Source organism: Colletotrichum scovillei (assembly GCF_011075155.1).
Source record: "Colletotrichum scovillei strain TJNH1 chromosome Unknown Contig00007, whole genome shotgun sequence".
NCBI lineage: Eukaryota > Fungi > Ascomycota > Sordariomycetes > Glomerellales > Glomerellaceae > Colletotrichum > Colletotrichum scovillei.
The window spans coordinates 3,148,777-3,167,347 of NW_023336265.1; the positions used below are offsets into that span (position 1 = coordinate 3,148,777).

The 18,571-nt window shown below is 46.0% G+C and overlaps 5 protein-coding genes across 5 annotated transcripts; 1 reads left to right on the forward strand and 4 right to left on the reverse strand.

The window, feature by feature from the left end:
* Positions 1 to 11,103: 11,103 nt before the first annotated feature.
* HER10_EVM0005325 (uncharacterized protein) lies at positions 11,104 to 11,770 on the reverse strand (the record flags this gene model as incomplete). Its single annotated transcript, XM_035474946.1, has 2 exons — positions 11,104 to 11,501; positions 11,551 to 11,770. 2 exons carry the CDS (start codon positions 11,768 to 11,770, stop codon positions 11,104 to 11,106), a joined length of 618 nt encoding a protein of 205 aa, XP_035331468.1.
* A 2,084-nt stretch (positions 11,771 to 13,854) lies between these two features.
* On the forward strand, positions 13,855 to 14,586 carry HER10_EVM0006415 (NAD-dependent epimerase/dehydratase; the record flags this gene model as incomplete). Its single annotated transcript, XM_035475999.1, has 1 exon — positions 13,855 to 14,586. One exon carries the CDS (start codon positions 13,855 to 13,857, stop codon positions 14,584 to 14,586), a length of 732 nt encoding a protein of 243 aa, XP_035331529.1.
* A 172-nt stretch (positions 14,587 to 14,758) lies between these two features.
* Positions 14,759 to 15,397, reverse strand: HER10_EVM0012398 (uncharacterized protein; the record flags this gene model as incomplete). Its single annotated transcript, XM_035481794.1, has 1 exon — positions 14,759 to 15,397. The coding sequence occupies one exon, from the start codon at positions 15,395 to 15,397 to the stop codon at positions 14,759 to 14,761; it is 639 nt and encodes a 212-aa protein (XP_035331921.1).
* Positions 15,398 to 15,844: 447 nt separating this feature from the next.
* HER10_EVM0008053 (NmrA family protein) lies at positions 15,845 to 16,054 on the reverse strand (the record flags this gene model as incomplete). Its single annotated transcript, XM_035477589.1, has 1 exon — positions 15,845 to 16,054. One exon carries the CDS (start codon positions 16,052 to 16,054, stop codon positions 15,845 to 15,847), a length of 210 nt encoding a protein of 69 aa, XP_035331639.1.
* Positions 16,055 to 16,611: 557 nt separating this feature from the next.
* On the reverse strand, positions 16,612 to 17,081 carry HER10_EVM0013067 (NmrA family protein; the record flags this gene model as incomplete). Its single annotated transcript, XM_035482437.1, has 2 exons — positions 16,612 to 16,955; positions 17,015 to 17,081. The coding sequence occupies 2 exons, from the start codon at positions 17,079 to 17,081 to the stop codon at positions 16,612 to 16,614; spliced, it is 411 nt and encodes a 136-aa protein (XP_035331966.1).
* Between the last annotated feature and the right edge of the window lie 1,490 nt (positions 17,082 to 18,571).

Consider the following 18,571-nt stretch of genomic DNA (forward strand, 5'->3'; position numbering starts at 1 on the left):
ATCCTGACTAGTAGCTGGAGCGACGACACAGGAGGGAGACAGCCATGCAGCGGAACTAAAGTAGTCTATTCTAAATTGTCAGTCATAGTCTTAAAGTGGAATAAGTACCTTCTACAGACCTTCAGTCGCGCTAGTATAGCCGTCGCTGCCAGGTACATACGTAACAGCCTGAACGGTCTCCTGGAGAACATCGCAAGCATCCGAGGTTGGTTGCACGGTCCCCTGGGCGACTGCACTGCCCAAAAGACCGGTTAAGATCATCTTGGCTGTATAGGAGGAGAGTGCCATATTGGGAGGATTGCGAGAGTAATCAACTTGAAGGTCTAGTAGTGAGAGGACAAAAACAGATGTAAGTGAATAAGGGCAAGAGCAAAGTCTACGCGTTGTGAAGATACCAGGCATTTGAATCTCTTTATATCTCGAAAGGAATATACTCGCGAGACCTTCTCGACCCAGCGACGTAGAACTTTGAAGACCTCAGGATCCGGAGATCTCTTGTCCCAGCCAACGCCAATTCATTCCGAGAACGAATGCTTCGTGATTTTACACCGAAAACGAGCCCCCTAGTGTTCAGGCCAGTCGTAATGATCAACACGCAACCAAATCTTACTGTCGGACCCCCTCTTTTGTTCATCAAAACCTTTTGCGTCCCGAAAACGAAGAAGCCTTGGCTTATCCAGTGACGATGCGCTGCCGAGCGTCAATGTTGAGTGTCATGACGGGACTTTCCGTCTTCTAGTGGCCCACCGAGGAGGACGGTCTGGCTGTGATTAGAAGTTTGCTCCTTTCCGGGTCTGAACCTTCGGAGATTGGTCAAATAGCTAAGCCCTGCTGCTGTGTCTGCCGATATCCGCTCTGCAAAGAGCTGAACGTTGTGAGAAAATGGGCTGCGCATGCATGGAGTGATCTGATGAGACTGAGTACGTAGAACTTTGCCTCGCCTTCGCACATGGAAGGCTGGGGTTTAATAATAGTGCTTAACCGAATGAGCCCCGGGAATCTAAAGTAATGAATTTGGAAATGATGCTCAATGCATGCGGCCGATAGCATAGTCTCACTAGGTGTGGTCTCAAATTTCTATCGTACTTCTAGCTAATTGATTGGCGCTGGCTAATTAGAGGGTGACAGACTCTGGAAATCTTGACCTTAGGACCCACGATCCTAAATGCGGCTTAGTGGAGTAACCTCGCTTAGCTTTCGTAAACGAGCTATTTACCACTGCAAAACTATTCAGTCCGGATTTAACACCTATTTACTAGTATGCGTATATAGTTGCGAAATTATTTAAATATTATATAACTATTTTAATTTGAATGAAAAGATTATTACTACTCTACATTAATAAAAGCTGTGGACTGTGTATACTGATGACAAGCAATTGCAAGATGGCAACTGCGGCTCTGGGACGTTGGTCCAAACTTGGCGTCCTACAGATAACGATAATGAACGCCTCGTCGGCGTGTCATCATGCATTAAGGAGAGACCAGCACTGTCACAATGCTCCCTCGGTCTGAGACTGTTCTTCGAGCACGAGGAGGAAGCAGAAGAACCGAAGCAAGAACAGACGACAGTGGCAAAGCCTGCACCAGGACCCGTGTCGAATCTGAATGCAGCCAGTACCGATGGGTCAGAGTCGGCGACTGAGTCAAGTGTAACACCAAATCCTGTAAAGCCGAAGGCGAAGGTAAATCAAAAGAGTGAGATATGGCTTTCGGGGTCTCTGGGCTACCGTGACCACAGTATGCGGAGTTTGGATGCTGGTAGTCCAAATCAATCGCGACATGAACCTTCTGATAATTGAACAGTGAAGGGATTCATTGACCGAGCTGAGAGCGAGTGTGTTGAGACACTGGCTGTTATCTGGGGCAAAGACCACTAGATCTCAGTGTGCTCCGTGTAGCATATGTCGCGGAATATCCTCGGGCACTGCTTAGATGCGCACTAACAAGAAATGAACAAGCTTCGACTCTATTATTCTTTGCGATGACGCCTCTTGCGCGTTGCAGTGTTTTCTCCCCGCATTTCGCTTTGCATGCCGGTCCGGGGAAGAAAATGCGGGGGAAGGACGTGATCCTCCACATTCCGCCTCAACCCCTGGCTCATCACAAGGGTGAATCAAAGGGCCTCGTTGCGGGTTATACCGAGGTGCTGGAGGGGTGATGCAGATCCTTCAGGTAGGTGTAGGTGGCAAAAGACCTTGGACCTGCAGAATACCTAGGCATAGACTCGCGGAAAGATAATTTGATTCTTTGATGAGCGGAACGTGTGGGGTACCGAGAGTTTTGTGTCGTTGATATTGAGTTACGTTCGTCCCAAGCTGACCCGATATGATATGTTCGTCGGGCTTGGACGTGAGCTGTGTAAGCTTAGGAACAGAGTTAGGTGAGTGCTTGATCATTATCTTCTCGATGCGCTTTCAAGACCACGGGCTGAATTCGTCCGAGGAGGATTAACGGCGGATGCTATATAATGCATAGTGATCCTTAGGATTGGAGAGCTTTTGTAGCCTCCATTACCGCATGCTTACATTGGGGTATTATGTCCTCATCCTACCTTTCAGATGATGTCCCATACAATGTCTATGTTACTCTCCCTAATCCTAGTGGCCTCTGATATCCTAGCTAGTCATGGAGGCCATGTTACGGAGCCGTCTACGTATCAGAGGGCTCGATTCCGATGGTGGTGGCCCGGAGGCTGGATTTCGCCAGACCGAGTCGAGGCGGAACTCACCAGCATCGCGGATGGTTGGTTCGGCGGCGGCGAGATTGCTGACGTCAGGGATAGTGTGAAAGGGGCCATGGACCCTCATGTGTACGGATGGGGCGAGAGTAGATGGAAAGATGGTATTCTCGCTGCTTACGAGCAAGCTGCCAAGTGAGTCAAAGCCTCAAAGTTGTGTTGAGTACCTACCCAAAACGGTAGCTTACAAGCCTGTTCGCAGACTCAGGGTGCATGTCGACATGACCTTGGGGCCTCATTGGCCAACCGGCTTTCCAGGATACACCCCAGATTCCCCTGAGACGATGAAGGAACTCGTTCATGGACTTATTTTTGTGCAAGCTGGAGAGGTATTCTCGGGAGCCCTGCCTGTGCCTGTTGCAGCGCCATCTGGAAATCAGACTGGAAATCTAGTAACTGCCACACCAAGGCTTGTTGCAGTACTGACGGCTAGGACGATAACTACGAATGAAAGTGCCGCAAATATCGAGTTTAACCCAGAGACTGTGACCGTCATTATAGATTTAGTTTATAATAGAACCCTTATATAAAAAGCACTATTTAACGGTTCGTATATCTTAGTGCCCGCTTATGCTCATGGCACTAACCTGATCCAGAATATATATAATAGTAAGTACTTTCGAGTCTATATAATATTAGTCCCCCCTTAACATTATACAGAATAACTTAATAGGCCTAGTATATACGATTTTTAAAATCTTAACTAGTTCTAATTAAAGCTCAGTCTTTTATTAATTATATATTTAAGCTATATAAACCTTTTTTATTTTAAAAAAAATATAATACTAAAAAACTAATTATCAATATAGGGCTAAAGGGTTAGGCTTAAAAGAAATTTTTAAAGTTTATAAATCTTAAATATATACCTTAGTATTACGACCTAATACATATAATAAGACTAGGGCCAGCCCTATAAAACCTATAGTAGCTATTATACTATTAATATAGGCCCAAAGGGTTAGGCTTAAAAGGATTTTTTAAATCTATAAATCTTAAATACGTACCTAGCTAGCTTTTTACTCACTAATAATAAGTAAAAGAATTATTTAATTTTTTTTTTTAAATTTATAAATTTTAAATACGTACTTAGCTAGCCTTTTACTTATTAATAGTAAGTAAAAATTATTTAATTTTTTTAAATTTATAAATCTTAAATACGTACTTAACTAGCTTTTTACTTATTAATAGTAAGTAAAAATTATTTAATTTTTTTTAAATTTATAAATTTTAAATACGTACCTAGCTAGCTTTTTATTTACTAATAGTAAGTAAAAAAATTATTTAATTTTTTTAAATTTATAAATCTTAAATACGTACTTAACTAGCTTTTTACTTATTAATAGCAAGTAAAAAATTATTTAATTTTTTTAAATTTATAAATTTTAAATATATACTTAGTTAGCTTTTTACTTATTAATAATAAGTAAAAGAATTATTTAATTTTTTTAAATTTATAAATTTTAAATACGTACTTAGCTAGCTTTTTACTTATTAGTAATAAATAAAAATAATTAACCCTATACTCTATTTAATTTTAATTATATTTCTTATTTTAATCCTTTAATAAATAAAAGTAATAGTAAATCTATTACTTTTATTTTAACTTTTTTTTAAATTTATTATAAAACTTTTATTATTTTTAAGTTTTTATTTATTAAAATCCTATTTATAATACTAACTTTTACTATATTATATAGATCTTATATAAATAGTACCCTTTTACTAATAAACTATAAACTAATTCTATTTTTTTTTTTAATAAATTAATATTCCCCGTTCTCTCTTAGCTCGTAATTATTTATACTATAAATTAATATTTTTTAATAAAAATATTAAAATACTTAATCTTAATATATTAATTAAAATCCCTACGGCTATAAACTAATAAATTATATTTAAAAAGCCTTGCTCCTTTTTTAAACTTAACTCTTTTATAAAATAGCTTATTAAATAGTTATTAATACCCTTTCTGTTACGACCCAACACGCATGACAAGGCCAGGGCCTGCCCCACAGGACCTACGGCGGCTACCACACCATATATGCGGGAACACGAACTCAGGGCGACTCCTCTCGGGACGGAAGAACTATGGGACAAGTCACGTGACGATAAGAGATAAGGAACTCCGTACGTTCGAGATACGGGGTCCGTCCTTTCACGATACGGAACCCGTATGTTCAGAACACGGGAACCGTTGGGTAAACATACGGACAAAGAATATGTTCAGGAACGAGACTTGTATATAGTGTGGACTTGAGCCGGGCACAAGGACAGACTTCCATAGCTTCTTCAGCAATCAACTTAGTATCAGATCTTACGATCGCTTTCAGCTATCTTCACTGAGAACCCTTCTGACAAGACTACGATTGATCACCGAAGCCTTACCCACCTTACGATTTACAGACATAGCTTCAGGAAGCTATCCACGACTACGACACTGTTTACTTAGTTATCGCAGCCTCAACTTCTGCTAACATACTCACTACGACTAGCTGGCCGTAACACTTTGATTGCTCCTGTTCAGTAAGTTCACTCTACGAAAAACTAACTAAACAGTACGAACGATGTCGTCCCGCGCCTCAGCCAAATCTCCTACCCCGGGCTCTTCAGCCTCTTCCAAGCAACCTGTTCGAAGCCTGGCCGAGGAAATGGAGACAGCTCCTATGAACGTCGACTCCGACGATGAGGTCACCCTCAAAAAAGAGACCTACGATCGACTCCGCGAGAGAGTCAAGAAAGGAGACGCAGACATCGCCAAGGTACAGACCATGTACAACGAAACCGCGAATGAGCTCCAAAACCTCAAGATCATGATCCAGCAGTTCGGGAATGGCCCTCAGCGCATTCAGGACCTGGAGAACGAAGTCATCCGACTCAGAGAACAAGAAGCAAGTACCAATGTTCAGGCGCTTCAGGAGAGGTCAACACTCCGAGCCGCTGCCAACATCATTGGTACCCCATCCAGGGAGGACGACAGAAACTCAAACTCAGCGCACCCATCACCTATGACGGCACCCCAGGTACTCTCAAGGATTTCTGATTCAAGTCAAAAACTATCAGAACTTCCATCACGGAGACTTCACCAGCGAAACCGAGAAAGTTGTGCACGCCGCCAGCTTCCTCAGGGGACGAGCCCTCAAGTGGTTTGAACCTATCCAGGAAGAATATCTCAGCAAAGAAACTCTTGACGAGTGCTCTACTGAAGTACGCGACATCTACAGTAACTTCAATGGATTCGAAGAAGCTCAGGTCCCTATTCCAGGACCCTGACGAGAAACGACAAGCTGAACGCGACCTAGCGCAGCTACGACAAACCAAATCGGCAAAGGAATATTCCGCCGAATTCAGACGTCTCAGTGCCCAACTGGACCTCACTGACGACACCAAAATGTTCATGTTCTACCAAGGACTGAAGGACGAAGTCAAGGACGAGCTGGTCAAGCTCGACAGACCAGAAGACTTCCTTCAGTACGGAGAACTCGCCATCAGAATTGACAACCGACTCTATGAACGCAAGAAGGAAAGGAAGGAACGACCTAACACCGGACGCAAGTACCAATGGCAACCTCAACGCAGTTTCCAGGCGAACCAGCGACCTCGCAACAACTGGAACAACAACCGACAAAGCACTGCCTACGGACAACATGACGGTCCCATGGATCTCAGTGTCGCCAAGAGAGAAGACAACCGCCCCAGGAAGGACTTCAAATGCTACAACTGCGACAAGCCAGGACACATGGCTAGAGACTGCCGACAACCCAAACGCATCCAACACCAACCCGTTCCAGAAAAACGAGCCAATATCGCGAGCAAGGAAATTCCCCACGCACAACTCTCATGGACGGCTTGCTACGACGACAACTGCCTTATTCACCAAGACAGTAAGGAACAAACCGGATGGTACCCTAAAAAACCCAAGAACAACGAACGACCCGGATACGACACCACCCCACCACCTGTCAAGACCTAGCGGTGGCAACCAAAGAAGAAGAGATACCCATCTACCGACCTCTCACCCTCGAGGATAACAACATCGAATGTGTCGCCATACTCTCTCAAATCTGCCAGAATATAGAAGAGAAGGCCAAGACAGACCCCATCATGAAGGATACCCTTCATCTCCTTGAAGAAAGAATCATGCAAAGACTTCAGGCAAGTACAAGGGAGCAACTCCTCAAATTCGAAGAAAGAGGCCCCGACACAGAAGAAATCATGGGTAATCTCGTCCACATGGCACGACGAAACAACAAGAAACAATCCCTTAGGAAGAAGGGACCCCATCGGACGACATCCCGACCAAATCCATCTGTGTGATGCGACGAGACGACGGAAACAAAAAATTCATTCGCAAGGTCAAAGAACAACTCAAGAACCTAGAACGCGAAGACAAAATCGAAGTAATCAAGAGGCCCAATCTTGACTTCGAAATCAAGAATGGAAAGGTAGACTTTCGACTCAAGAAGGACGAACTTGAGATCGGCTCCAGCAGCCACACCTTCGACGAAGAATCACCCTATGATTCGGACGAACCTCGCGACGTCGCTCGACGACGTGCTCAGACGGAGATCGACCATGGATTCTATCCTAGTGTGGACGACACCAGCTCTGATGAGGAACCCGAAGAACCACGGTGTAAGAACATTGATCCGTACGAAGACGACCAGACAGTACAGTTCCACGGAACTAGTCAACCTAAGGAAGTACCTATGACACCACTAGTCAGGAGATAGCTCCTTGCTCAACACCAAGGACGCATTCCACGAAGAATTATTTTGGGCAGAATGCCTCGACGATAAGTGTCTCTGGCATCTCTCACCCAAGAAAGAAAGTCGCTTCTACCCCCGAAGACGCGACGACCGACCTATCAAGGACGTCTACGTCGACGACCAACTACCGAACTGGACGCTCACATACTTCAATGGACTCGACAAGGCAACATTCGAACCAGACCCATGCTTTCCTATGCGATGCCAGAACAGCAACGACATGGAATGGGACGAATGTAGACACGACCATTGTCAGATCCACTACGTTCCCAAATCCCAAGCCTGGAGGAACGAGAGGAACAAATTGAACAAGAAGCACGACTGAGAAACAGACTGTCAAAAACTAGGAAGGCCAATCGCAAAGGAACGACGAAAGGCGAAAATCGAAGACAAGTTCCTATGTGCAACCAGACAGTGCAACGACGCACACCTATGGGTCAAACTCGAAATACACGGACACAGACTGCGCGCTATAATCGACAGCGGCGCACAAGGAAGTTTCATATCACCAAGAGTAATGAACAAACTCGACCTACCATGGGTATGGAAGGACAATCCATACAAACTACAAACGGTAGAAGGAGAAAGAGTTGACTATGATGACGGATATGTCAATCGAGAGACCGTACACCTTTCGACATATATCAACGATCAACAAGAACAACTACAGTACGACATCACGGAGATTGGAGACATCGACGTCATCCTAGGAATCTCGTGGTTACGAAAACACAACCCACGGATAGATTGGACCACTGGCCAGGTCCTATGGGAAAATCCAGTCACTGAACGACCTAAGAAAAGGGTTCAAACGGATTTCAAGCAACACCTGAAGAACAAGAACAAACACGATACATAGCCTTCATCAGGACGATAGAAGACGACAGGATGTTCGCACCGGTACCGACGATCGAGGATCGCAACGACTCCAGACTATACCCGAGGAGTACCGGATATACACGAAACTATTCATGGAACCTGAAGAAACAGGGTTACCAGAACACAGCAGCTGGGATATGGAAATCGAACTCAAAGAAGGAACGCAACCCGGTTCTATCCAATATACCCTATGAATCAAGAAGAACAAGACTATCTCGACGAGTACATCGACGAGAAGCTCGAAAAGGGACATATTCGACCTTCGAAATCCCCCGCAGGATTCCCCTTATTCTTCGTACCAAAGAAAGGAGGAAAATCGAGACCAGTTATCGACTACAGGAAACTCAACGAAATCACGAAGAAGAATTGCTATCCTTTACCCCTCATCACTGAGCTCAGAGACCTACTTCACGGAGCCAACTGGTTCACCGCGATAGATCTCAAGGAAGCATTCAACCAGATTCGAATCAAGGAAGGAGACGAGTGGAAGACGGCATTTCGGACTCGCAGAGGACTCTTCGAGTACCTCGTCATGCCCTTCGGACTTACCAATGCTCCGGCAACCTTTCAAACGATGGTCAACCACGTACCCGGGAGTTCGTTGACATCTTTGTTGTTGTCTACATTGATGATGTTCTCATCTTCTCTCCCGACCTCGAAACACACAAGGAGCATGTCCACATGGTATTTCAGAAACCCAGGATGCCAAACTGTACGCCGAACCTCCAAGTGCGAGTTTCACGTACAGAAGGTAGACTTCTCGGATACACCATCACGCCAGGACAAATCCACATGCAAGCATCAAAGGTGGAAGCAGTCAGGGACTGGCCTACACCGCAGAACGTCAAGGACGTACAAGGACTTGGGATTCGTCAACTTCTATCGACGATTTCAAGGACTATGCCAACATCGTCAGACCTCTCAACAACTTGACACGAAAGGATGCCCCATTCATTTGGGATCCCAAGTGCGAAGAAGCATTCACAAGGTCAAAAATATGGTCGTCTCGGAACCAGTTACCAGAATTCCAGACCCCGGAAGCCCTTTGAAGTCGAGACTGACGCCTCAGACTTCGCCATGGGAGCGGTCTTGGGACAACGAGACGAACAAGGAAAGCTTCACCCATGTTGTTTCTACTCCAAAGCATTTCACGGAGCAGAATTGAATTGGCAAATCCACGACAAAGAACTGATGGCCATCATCGAAGCATTTCGAGAATGGAGACCACAGTTATCCGGAACCAAGCATGAAGTCACAGTCTACACAGACCACAAGAATCTCGCGAACTTCACGAAGAACCTGAACAAACGACAAGTCAGATGGAGCGAGTTCCTATCTGAATACAACTTCCGAATCATTTATCGGAAAGGTTCAGAAAACAGCAGAGAGACGCTCAGCAGAAGACCCGACCACGAAGTCACGGTCCCCGAGGAGACACAGGTTATCCTCAAACAAGAAGAAGACGGTAGTGTACCAAACGAAGCTTCTTATGATAGCCAGAAGGATCAGTACCAGCCCGACTGGAAGGATGACCCTGAGCTCATCATGGAAATTCACAGTGCACCTGCACACGGTCAGGAGTTTAAAACGTGGAAACGGATTCGCCAGCACTACGACAAATCCGCCACACGCGCAGAAATTGCGGAAGCAATTAAGGACTGTGCGACCTGCAAGAAAAGCAAGAACAGCCGCACAAGCCCTATGGCGAGCTGCAACCATTGCAACCACCAACGGAAGCATGGCAATCAATCTCATGGGACTTTATCGTCAAACTACCAAAGTCCAAAGAACCACTCACGAACGTATGGTACGACAGCATCTTGGTTATAGTCGATCGACTCACCAAGTTCGCCCACTTTATACCACGCAGCGCAGAGAGTTAGCGTACACGTTCCTCAAAATCGTTGTTGCCAACCACGGTACGCCGAAGGAAATTATCTCTGACAGAGGCTCTCTGTTTACTTCAAAGTTTTGGAGATCCCTGATCTCGCAACTTGGTACAGATCACAAACTGTCAACCTCTTTCCACCCGCAGACCGATGGACAGACAGAAAGAATCAACCAGATTCTCGAGACATACCTCCGTTGTTATGTGAACTACGATCAGAACAACTGGGTAACATTGTTACCAATGGCCCAATTCGCATACAACAGTGCAGTTGGCGAAAGCACAAGAGAATCCCCGTTCTACTTGAACTACGGATATCAGCCAACAGTGTACGGAGAAGCACGACAAGGACCACAAGCTGTTAAAGCAGTGGCCAGCGTGGCAAAACTCAAAGAAATCCAGAAGAAAGCATCTTTGGATCTCGAGCTTGTACGTCAACGCATGAAGAAAAACGCGAATAGATCAAGGATTGGAGGACCAACCTTGGAAGAGGGAGATAGCGCCTACCTCCTTCGCCGCAACATCAAAACAAAACGACCAAGCGACAAACTGGACTACAAAAAGCTCGGACCTTTCGAAATCATTCAGAAAGTCTCAAACGTCAACTACAAGTTGAGACTACCAGACACGATGAAGTGTCATCCAGTCTTTCACATTTCACTTCTCGAACCAGCACCTAAGGGCTCACACACAGAAGATTGCATCATCGTGGAACCCAATGAACCAGAATACGAAGTCGAAAAAATCATCGACCATAGAGTCAGGAACGAAACAAAAGAATTCTTAATCAAATGGAAAACTACGGACACGAGGAAAACACATGGGAACCCGTCACGAACCTCCAGAACTCTCGACAGCTTCTCGAGGATTACCAGAAGACGACACCAACGGCCCCAGGGACGCGAACTCGTCGCCAATCCCGAAAGAAGGCCAGTCGGCATCATTAGAAACGCCAGCAGCCTGGAGATCGCTCACGACCCACCGCTCGTGAGCATCCAGCGCAGGAAGAACACCATCCTCTTCTTCCAACTCCTGCATACCACGAGCAAAAGTTTCCACATGCCTCTCCTTCACTTTCTTTCGGATCGCCCGGATACGAGCAAGACGGCCCGCTGCCTCAGCAACCTCTGACTGTATCCGAGCCAGTTTTTCATGAAGATCGAGCAAGGCGTCGCTAGCCTGCTCCTCCTTCTCTTCCCATTCTTGACGCTGGTCACTCAGCCGTTGCACTACGAAATAGTCAGCCTAAGAAACCGGAACAACGGCGGAAGCACGAACGACTCGATGCCACAACGAGACCATCGCAAGAACGCTTCAGGTTTTTGCAGCCTTGGCACGTTTTGGCGCCATCAGCCATCCGACATGGACGTTTGGCGCGAAAACACCGAGTGCAGGGCATAACGTCGCTAGAACCAAAACGATCAAACACGTCGTCACAAGCCGACCGAAGTTTCGAGATAGTGTTTTTCAAAGAACGTTTTTCAACACGACCTGACATCGTGTCAGCACATTGCGCTAGAAAGGCAAGCTTGATGATTCCCCAACCTGGGAACAAGGGACCTACTTATAGGCCTAGAGGACTAGACCTTTGAGAGGAGGAGCTGATGTTACGACCCAACACGCATGACAAGGCCAGGGCCTGCCCCACAGGACCTACGGCGGCTACCACACCATATATGCGGGAACACGAACTCAGGGCGACTCCTCTCGGGACGGAAGAACTATGGGACAAGTCACGTGACGATAAGAGATAAGGAACCCGTACGTTCGAGATACGGGGTCCGTCCTTTCACGATACGGAACCCGTATGTTCAGAACACGGGAACCGTTGGGTAAACATACGGACAAAGAATATGTTCAGGAACGAGACTTGTATATAGTGTGGACTTGAGCCGGGCACAAGGACAGACTTCCATAGCTTCTTCAGCAATCAACTTAGTATCAGATCTTACGATCGCTTTCAGCTATCTTCACTGAGAACCCCTTCTGACAAGACTACGATTGATCACCGAAGCCTTACCCACCTTACGATTTACAGACATAGCTTCAGGGAAGCTATCCACGACTACGACACTGTTTACTTAGTTATCGCAGCCTCAACTTCTGCTAACATACTCACTACGACTAGCTGGCCGTAACACTTTCCCTAGCTAGTTATAAAACCGTACTTTTATAAAAAACCTTATAATTATAATATATTAGGCCCTTTTTATAATAAAAGCTCTTTTAAGTTAATCTATTTCTTTTAAAATTTATATTATTATATATATATATAGATTTAAATAGAAGCTATTTTTATTTTAATAAATATATTTATAATACTCCCTACTATTTTATTAAAAAGGCTAATTATAAGTATTTTAATTTAATAAGCTTATTTACTAATTTTTAACTTTTTAATTATATTATTTATTAAAAAGAGATTACTTGTACTTAGTTAATAAGTAATATAATTAATCCTTAAAAGCTTTCTTAAATATTTAATAAAAAATAAGCTCGCTAATATAATAATAATTATTTTTTTATAATTTAATATCCCCCTCCCCTATTTCTCTCCTTATATTTTAAAATACTATTTAAAATTTTAATATTTTTTTTAGGGTTAGGGTTAGGGTTAGGGTTAGTTGTATCAATGAGGGCAGCGTTGAGTTGCAGAAAAATGAGAAAACACAAGTGTGCCGACGCGCAGTCCGCAAGGAAGACTGATCACGTTTCGCCTGTGTTGTGGCTCATCAGGGCAGAGCTGAGTGCGGACGAGATGCGCCTACTTATGCTTCATCAGAATGGGAAGAGGGGAAAGACCTCTTCCATTCTTTGTTAGGCAGCAATGTTGTTCGGCGCGTATTTCGATCCTCCCATTGGCTTTGTTGGTTCGCGTTCATATGCAGGACTCGCGTCCCTCGTACGATCGGGATGCCATTCTCGGTATATCGGATTAACTTCTCAGTCCGTCCGACGGAAAATCCCCCGCTCAACGGGGAGACCGGAAAATTGTTTTTCCATACCGGATAGGGGTAGGGTTAGTGGTTTGCAGTTGGGTTAGGTTAGTAGTTAGGTTAGGTTAGGTTAGGTTAGGTTAGGTTGTTAGCATAAAGTTGAGGATGTTCGCTGAATGGGCGCATTTGAATCACTTCAAGACATAAACGAATCGTTTGAGAAATTTCCTATTCCACACATCGTACTGCATACACTCAGACTAATCGAGTTCATCGAAAACCTACTACTTCATTTCACAGGCTTTGAATCCCGCCTGAACGCTCTACAAGCTCGAGCAACAGTGTCAAATTCTTCTATGCTACTTTTCGTCCAAGATACAGTTCAAGCCGCAACATCTGAAGCAGATCACATCCTCATAACCGGGGCCGCGGGTTCATTGGCCAGGAGCTCATCACCGCCCTCCTTCTCATCGTCTTCATTCATCTCACAGCAACAGACATTACAGCCCCTCCGATTCCGCCCCAAGCTCTTTCTCACGCATCTCGCGTGACATCACTTCAAACAGACCTCACTTCATCAGAGGCAGTCGCTTCTCTTCTTACGAGTCACTCGCGTTTCAACGCAATCTACCTTCTCCATGGCATTATGTCTGGAGGCGCGGAAGCGAACCTGGAACTAGGTCTTGCCGTAAACCTAGACAGCCACCGCGTAATTCTCGATGCCTTGCGCCAAGAAGCATCTCCGCATCGCGGATCTGTTGTGGTATTCCCCAGCTCGTTGGCAGTCTACGGTCCTGCAGCACCGGGACAGATCAACACCGAGACAACTTGCCCGGTACCCCAGTCTTCGTACGGCGCCCAGAAGCTGATAATCGAGACGCTTCTGGGAGATTACTCACGCCGTGGGCTGCTAGATGGGCGGATTGTGCGGTTACCTACCATCATCGTACGTCCAGGCGCCCCAAGCGCGGCGGCTTCCTCCTTTGCTTCGGGCATTGTGAGGAGTCGCCAAGGGCGAGCGGAAAACATCTTACCAGTGGGACCGGAACTACCCATGGGTGTGCTCTCCGAAGACGGTGGTCAAGAACTGGTGGATGTCAAGAGCATTCCTCATGAGAAGTTTGGGATTTCTAGAGTTCTGAATTTGCCCGGCGTTACTGTCACCGTGGCGGACATCCTGAATGCGCTAGAGGTTGTCGGAGGTACAGAGGCTAGGAAACTGGTGCGCGAAGAGAGAAGCCCGCAGATTGAGGCGATCGTCGGTAGTTGGCCGGCTTATTTCGATGTTTCGAAGGCCCTTGGCCTCGGCCTTTCTCAGGATGGGGATCTGATAACCACAGTCAAGGACTTTGCAGAGCGCCTTCGGGCCGGTGTTTAGATAGCTTCCATCCCGGTGAGTGGATGTTCAATCTGGTGGCATTTCCTGCACATAGTACATTTCTGAGAAGATTAGCATGGAATCGGGAAGTCGCTTTGACATAGAGGGGAATCATAGAAGAAGCTAGACCAAATATACATTCTGCGGTATTTTCGGTGTCGGCTATCAACCCTCATCGCCCAATTCCAAACAACACGCCAAAGACAGTTGTCCACCTCAACTTTTTAGTCTTCAACATCTCAACCCACTCAGGCAGCAAATCATGCAAGTAATGAATATTCGCCTTGCGCCAGTTCCCCGCCTGGTTGGTTCTATACGGCAGAGGCGTACTTTCCCAAGCACTGGTGTATAAGTAAACAATCCACATGACGTCTAAAGAGGTCATGCCAAACTTTTCAGCCTCATGGCCAAGATTGCCAAGCACTCGCTCGAAGAAATCATCCCAGAAAAAGGCATCTGGCTCAGGATCATCATCTCCAACAGTGTCGTGTCTCAGTCTCATGACTTTGGGTTCGATGCCTTCTTTGAGCTCTTGGATGGAGTAGTCAAAGACGTCGACCAACTTTTTGGCTACACAATCGAAGGGCTCCAACTTTCTATAGTATTCACCCCATGAGAGATTGAGGTTGAAGTCTTTGGGTTGAAGATAGTAAAGAGCCGCAGAGTGTTCAGGTGGGATGAGGCCCGGGATTTCGTCAAACGTGAGGCCTGGGATGCGCAAGTAGTTCTGTGGCGCATAAAACCGCTTCAAACTATTCATCGACCCAGTATCTGGCGGTGCAGATCCATCTGATGACGGTGTTGAGGGCATTTCTGAGGACAGAAGTGACTCTGATATGCTAGATTGCTGATGTTCTTAGAGCAGATGTAATGCTAGTCTCTGATTTGATGATGATTGAGTTTTCAAGTGATGATTACTTGCCCATTGGTATTAATGTTGATAAGTGAGTTGAAACTCACCCTTTATATGTGTCGTTTACATAGCTCACTATTTAATGACAAAGCCACAAAAGCTCTCTTAGGTTTCCAAAATGGAGGTGGCACAAGATGGTTACTGAACTAAGTGGTGAACTCGACAAAGCATCATCCCCTTTGAGGAGTTTGTTCTTACAAAGATCTGGGTAAGATTGAAAAGATTCTTCTTTAAAACCACAACTATTGTGCAACAGTAGCGCCCGGAATAGATTGCGATAAGCTGTCTGATCGCTATGAACGCCACTTCAGCTTAAGCCCCGCCTGCATTCACCATCAAACCAACTTAGACCCCTGCTTGCAGCTTGCTTCTCCAGTCCTCAACCCCCTTCAGAACAGGCCTAGGGCTCCCATCATACCCAGTCTTTCGCATCCACTCAGCCAGGCTCCGAATACGACCAGGATGAATGCGATCTAACAACTCCAAGTCTCTCTTATTGACGATGCCCTCTCCCCAGAACCGCCACCACGCCCCAAAGTTCTGTCTCCAGGTCATATCCGACTCGTCCCGGGCAACTTCCGGACCGACGGAAAAGTTAACATAGGCACCCGGGTACGGCTCTGCGAGCGGCGCGTACTCCTCAAACGGCACGCTCTTGTGGATGCCCTTCTTTCCTGTCACCTCGGTGAAGATCCTCGCAATGTCGGCGAAGCTGACTTCGTCGGTCGTTACTTCCAGGTTCAGGCCCGCGGACTCGTTGAGGTTGTCAAAAAGCCAGAGGCTGTAGATGCCGACGTCTTCGAGAGCGATAAGCGGGATTTTGCCGTCCTCTGTAATATTATTAGGTTGTTGCCCAAGACATCGTGGTAACGATGTGACTAAGGGCATGATACGTACTGGCAGGGTTCACCCAGAGAAAAGAGCCATCCGGCTGCTCTGTCGGTGGAAACATTCCATCTAGGAGCATGTCCATGTAGGGACCTGTCGTGAGGACGGAGCTCTTCATGCCGTCCTGACCTTGGGCCAAGATGAAATCCGTGACTCTTCCTTTGGAATCGTTGTGGCCCCAATGGTATCTCTCGTTCCCTATTCAAGCCAATCAGCAACGCAAATCAACAGCTCGAATGAGAAAACAGAAGCCTCAGTTCTTGCTTACATCCTGACTTCTTTAGCGCATAATCGGTGCCAGCCCAGACGTAATGCTGAACACCTTCGTGCCTGGCAATTTCGTACGCGCGGATGCCGTAGAAGAGCTCACTCTTTTGGCCCAGAGTGAAGCCGTCCGTGTTGACCCATGCGCCGTAGACACCCTTAAATGCCCGGTGAAGATCCTGCTGGCTGTCTTGTTTGCCCTGGACGAGGGTGACGTTGGGGAGCGTGGCAAGTTCTTTGGCGCGGGCGTTGCCAACGTTACGGGTGAGGACCCTGACGCTGTATCGCTTGGTTTCGGCGAGAGCTGTTCAACGATGTTAGAGTGATGTGCAGATTTGGTTCTGTCGAGAATGCTGAAATTACCCTTAACGACTGGTCTTCCCTGGGCACCAGTGCCGCCGATGACGAGGATTTCTTTCAATTCCGACATAGTTTAGAATACCTTAGGTGATTGCTTTAACTGATGATGCTGATGATCGTGTTTGATAATAATGTCAACCGACTCAATGATGGTGACACTCATTGTGTCTTTTATATATCCATCTTGAACGAAGTGGCCTTGGCTTGCGGTCGATCCCCCCTTCCGCAAGCCCCAAAGATCAGACTGTCATGATGATGAAGTTAATGATTAACAAACCAAAGTGCACGATTTACAAGCTCTTCGGAGCTGACTAATTATCAGTTTCCATTTCCTGAAGTCGCCGTCCCTCCTGCAATAGCAAGCCTTGATGGCTATTCTTGAAAAGACGTGGCAGGACTTACATAATTCCCCCGGTGTCGTCTTTGTCATAAATCTTGGATCGCAGCGCACTCGGGAAGCAGAACTTTACGCACATGTCAAGCGCAGATGCATTGTACGCTTCAGCTTCCAGTTTATTGATTAATGATCAATGGCAAGTTTCGGCCTCTATGACATTAGTTGGCGAGAAACGCGGGATGAGTAATCGTTCAAGATCAAGACTCGGTAACCGCTGACAATGGCTTCGGATCTCTAAGTTGGCTGGTTTAAATCTCGGCGTGAAAACAACGATAGTATTCAACCAAATAAAGGTTCCTGTTATCACATTCTACTCGTGGGATTGCAGCTGCTCCGAAAGCTGCATTATTCAGACAGCCCCAGCTTGTTGCGTACAATTTGGTCTCGGCATTTACGACAACATCTTTCACCAGATAGGATACACACCAATGTCGTCTTGAGGCATACACCACCCATTAAAATATGAATTTATCTGTCTTAGATGAATAGATTGTTTTTCTCCTGGCTTTGCGACCATTCCCCCGCAGTAGAGGGTCAGTCGTTATAAAGCACCTTGACGAGACTTGACGAGGGAGTAAAAGGATCAAGCCTCGACATACGGCTTTCAAATAACGTACACGATGTTTCTTCTACTCACCCACGCAGTTCAGCAATATGGCTCTAAAGGTGCGGAACGCATACAATCAACGCACATCGATGCGACCTCCATCTACCCATACGGTAAACTTGACTTCTCTACCACTCCATGGCGTCTTGGCAGATCAAAGATCACTGCGCCTACGCAAACAAGTGCAAGGAGCAATAAAGAGCAATAAAACAATGGATGATGTACACAGGCGCAGCCGAGTGACGTATTCTCCTTTCAATGCTGACCTTGCATCTCTAGCTACTGCTGCCTAAAGACTCTAAAGCAAATACTGCTGCCTATCACTACCTTTTCGCGGGCCGATTCATTGGCGGACTCTAAAGACGCGGGCTATGCGATATCATGTCTCGGAAATTCGGGTATTGGGAGGAGAGTTCTGTGGCGAACCCAAAAGCGAAAGCGAAGTCAGGAATCCTACTGACCGTGTAGCTAGATCGAGAACTCTGGCAGCACATCGCGACCAAGAAAGAGCAAGGCAATGGCCACAAGTTCACGGCTATCTCGGCAAAACCATACA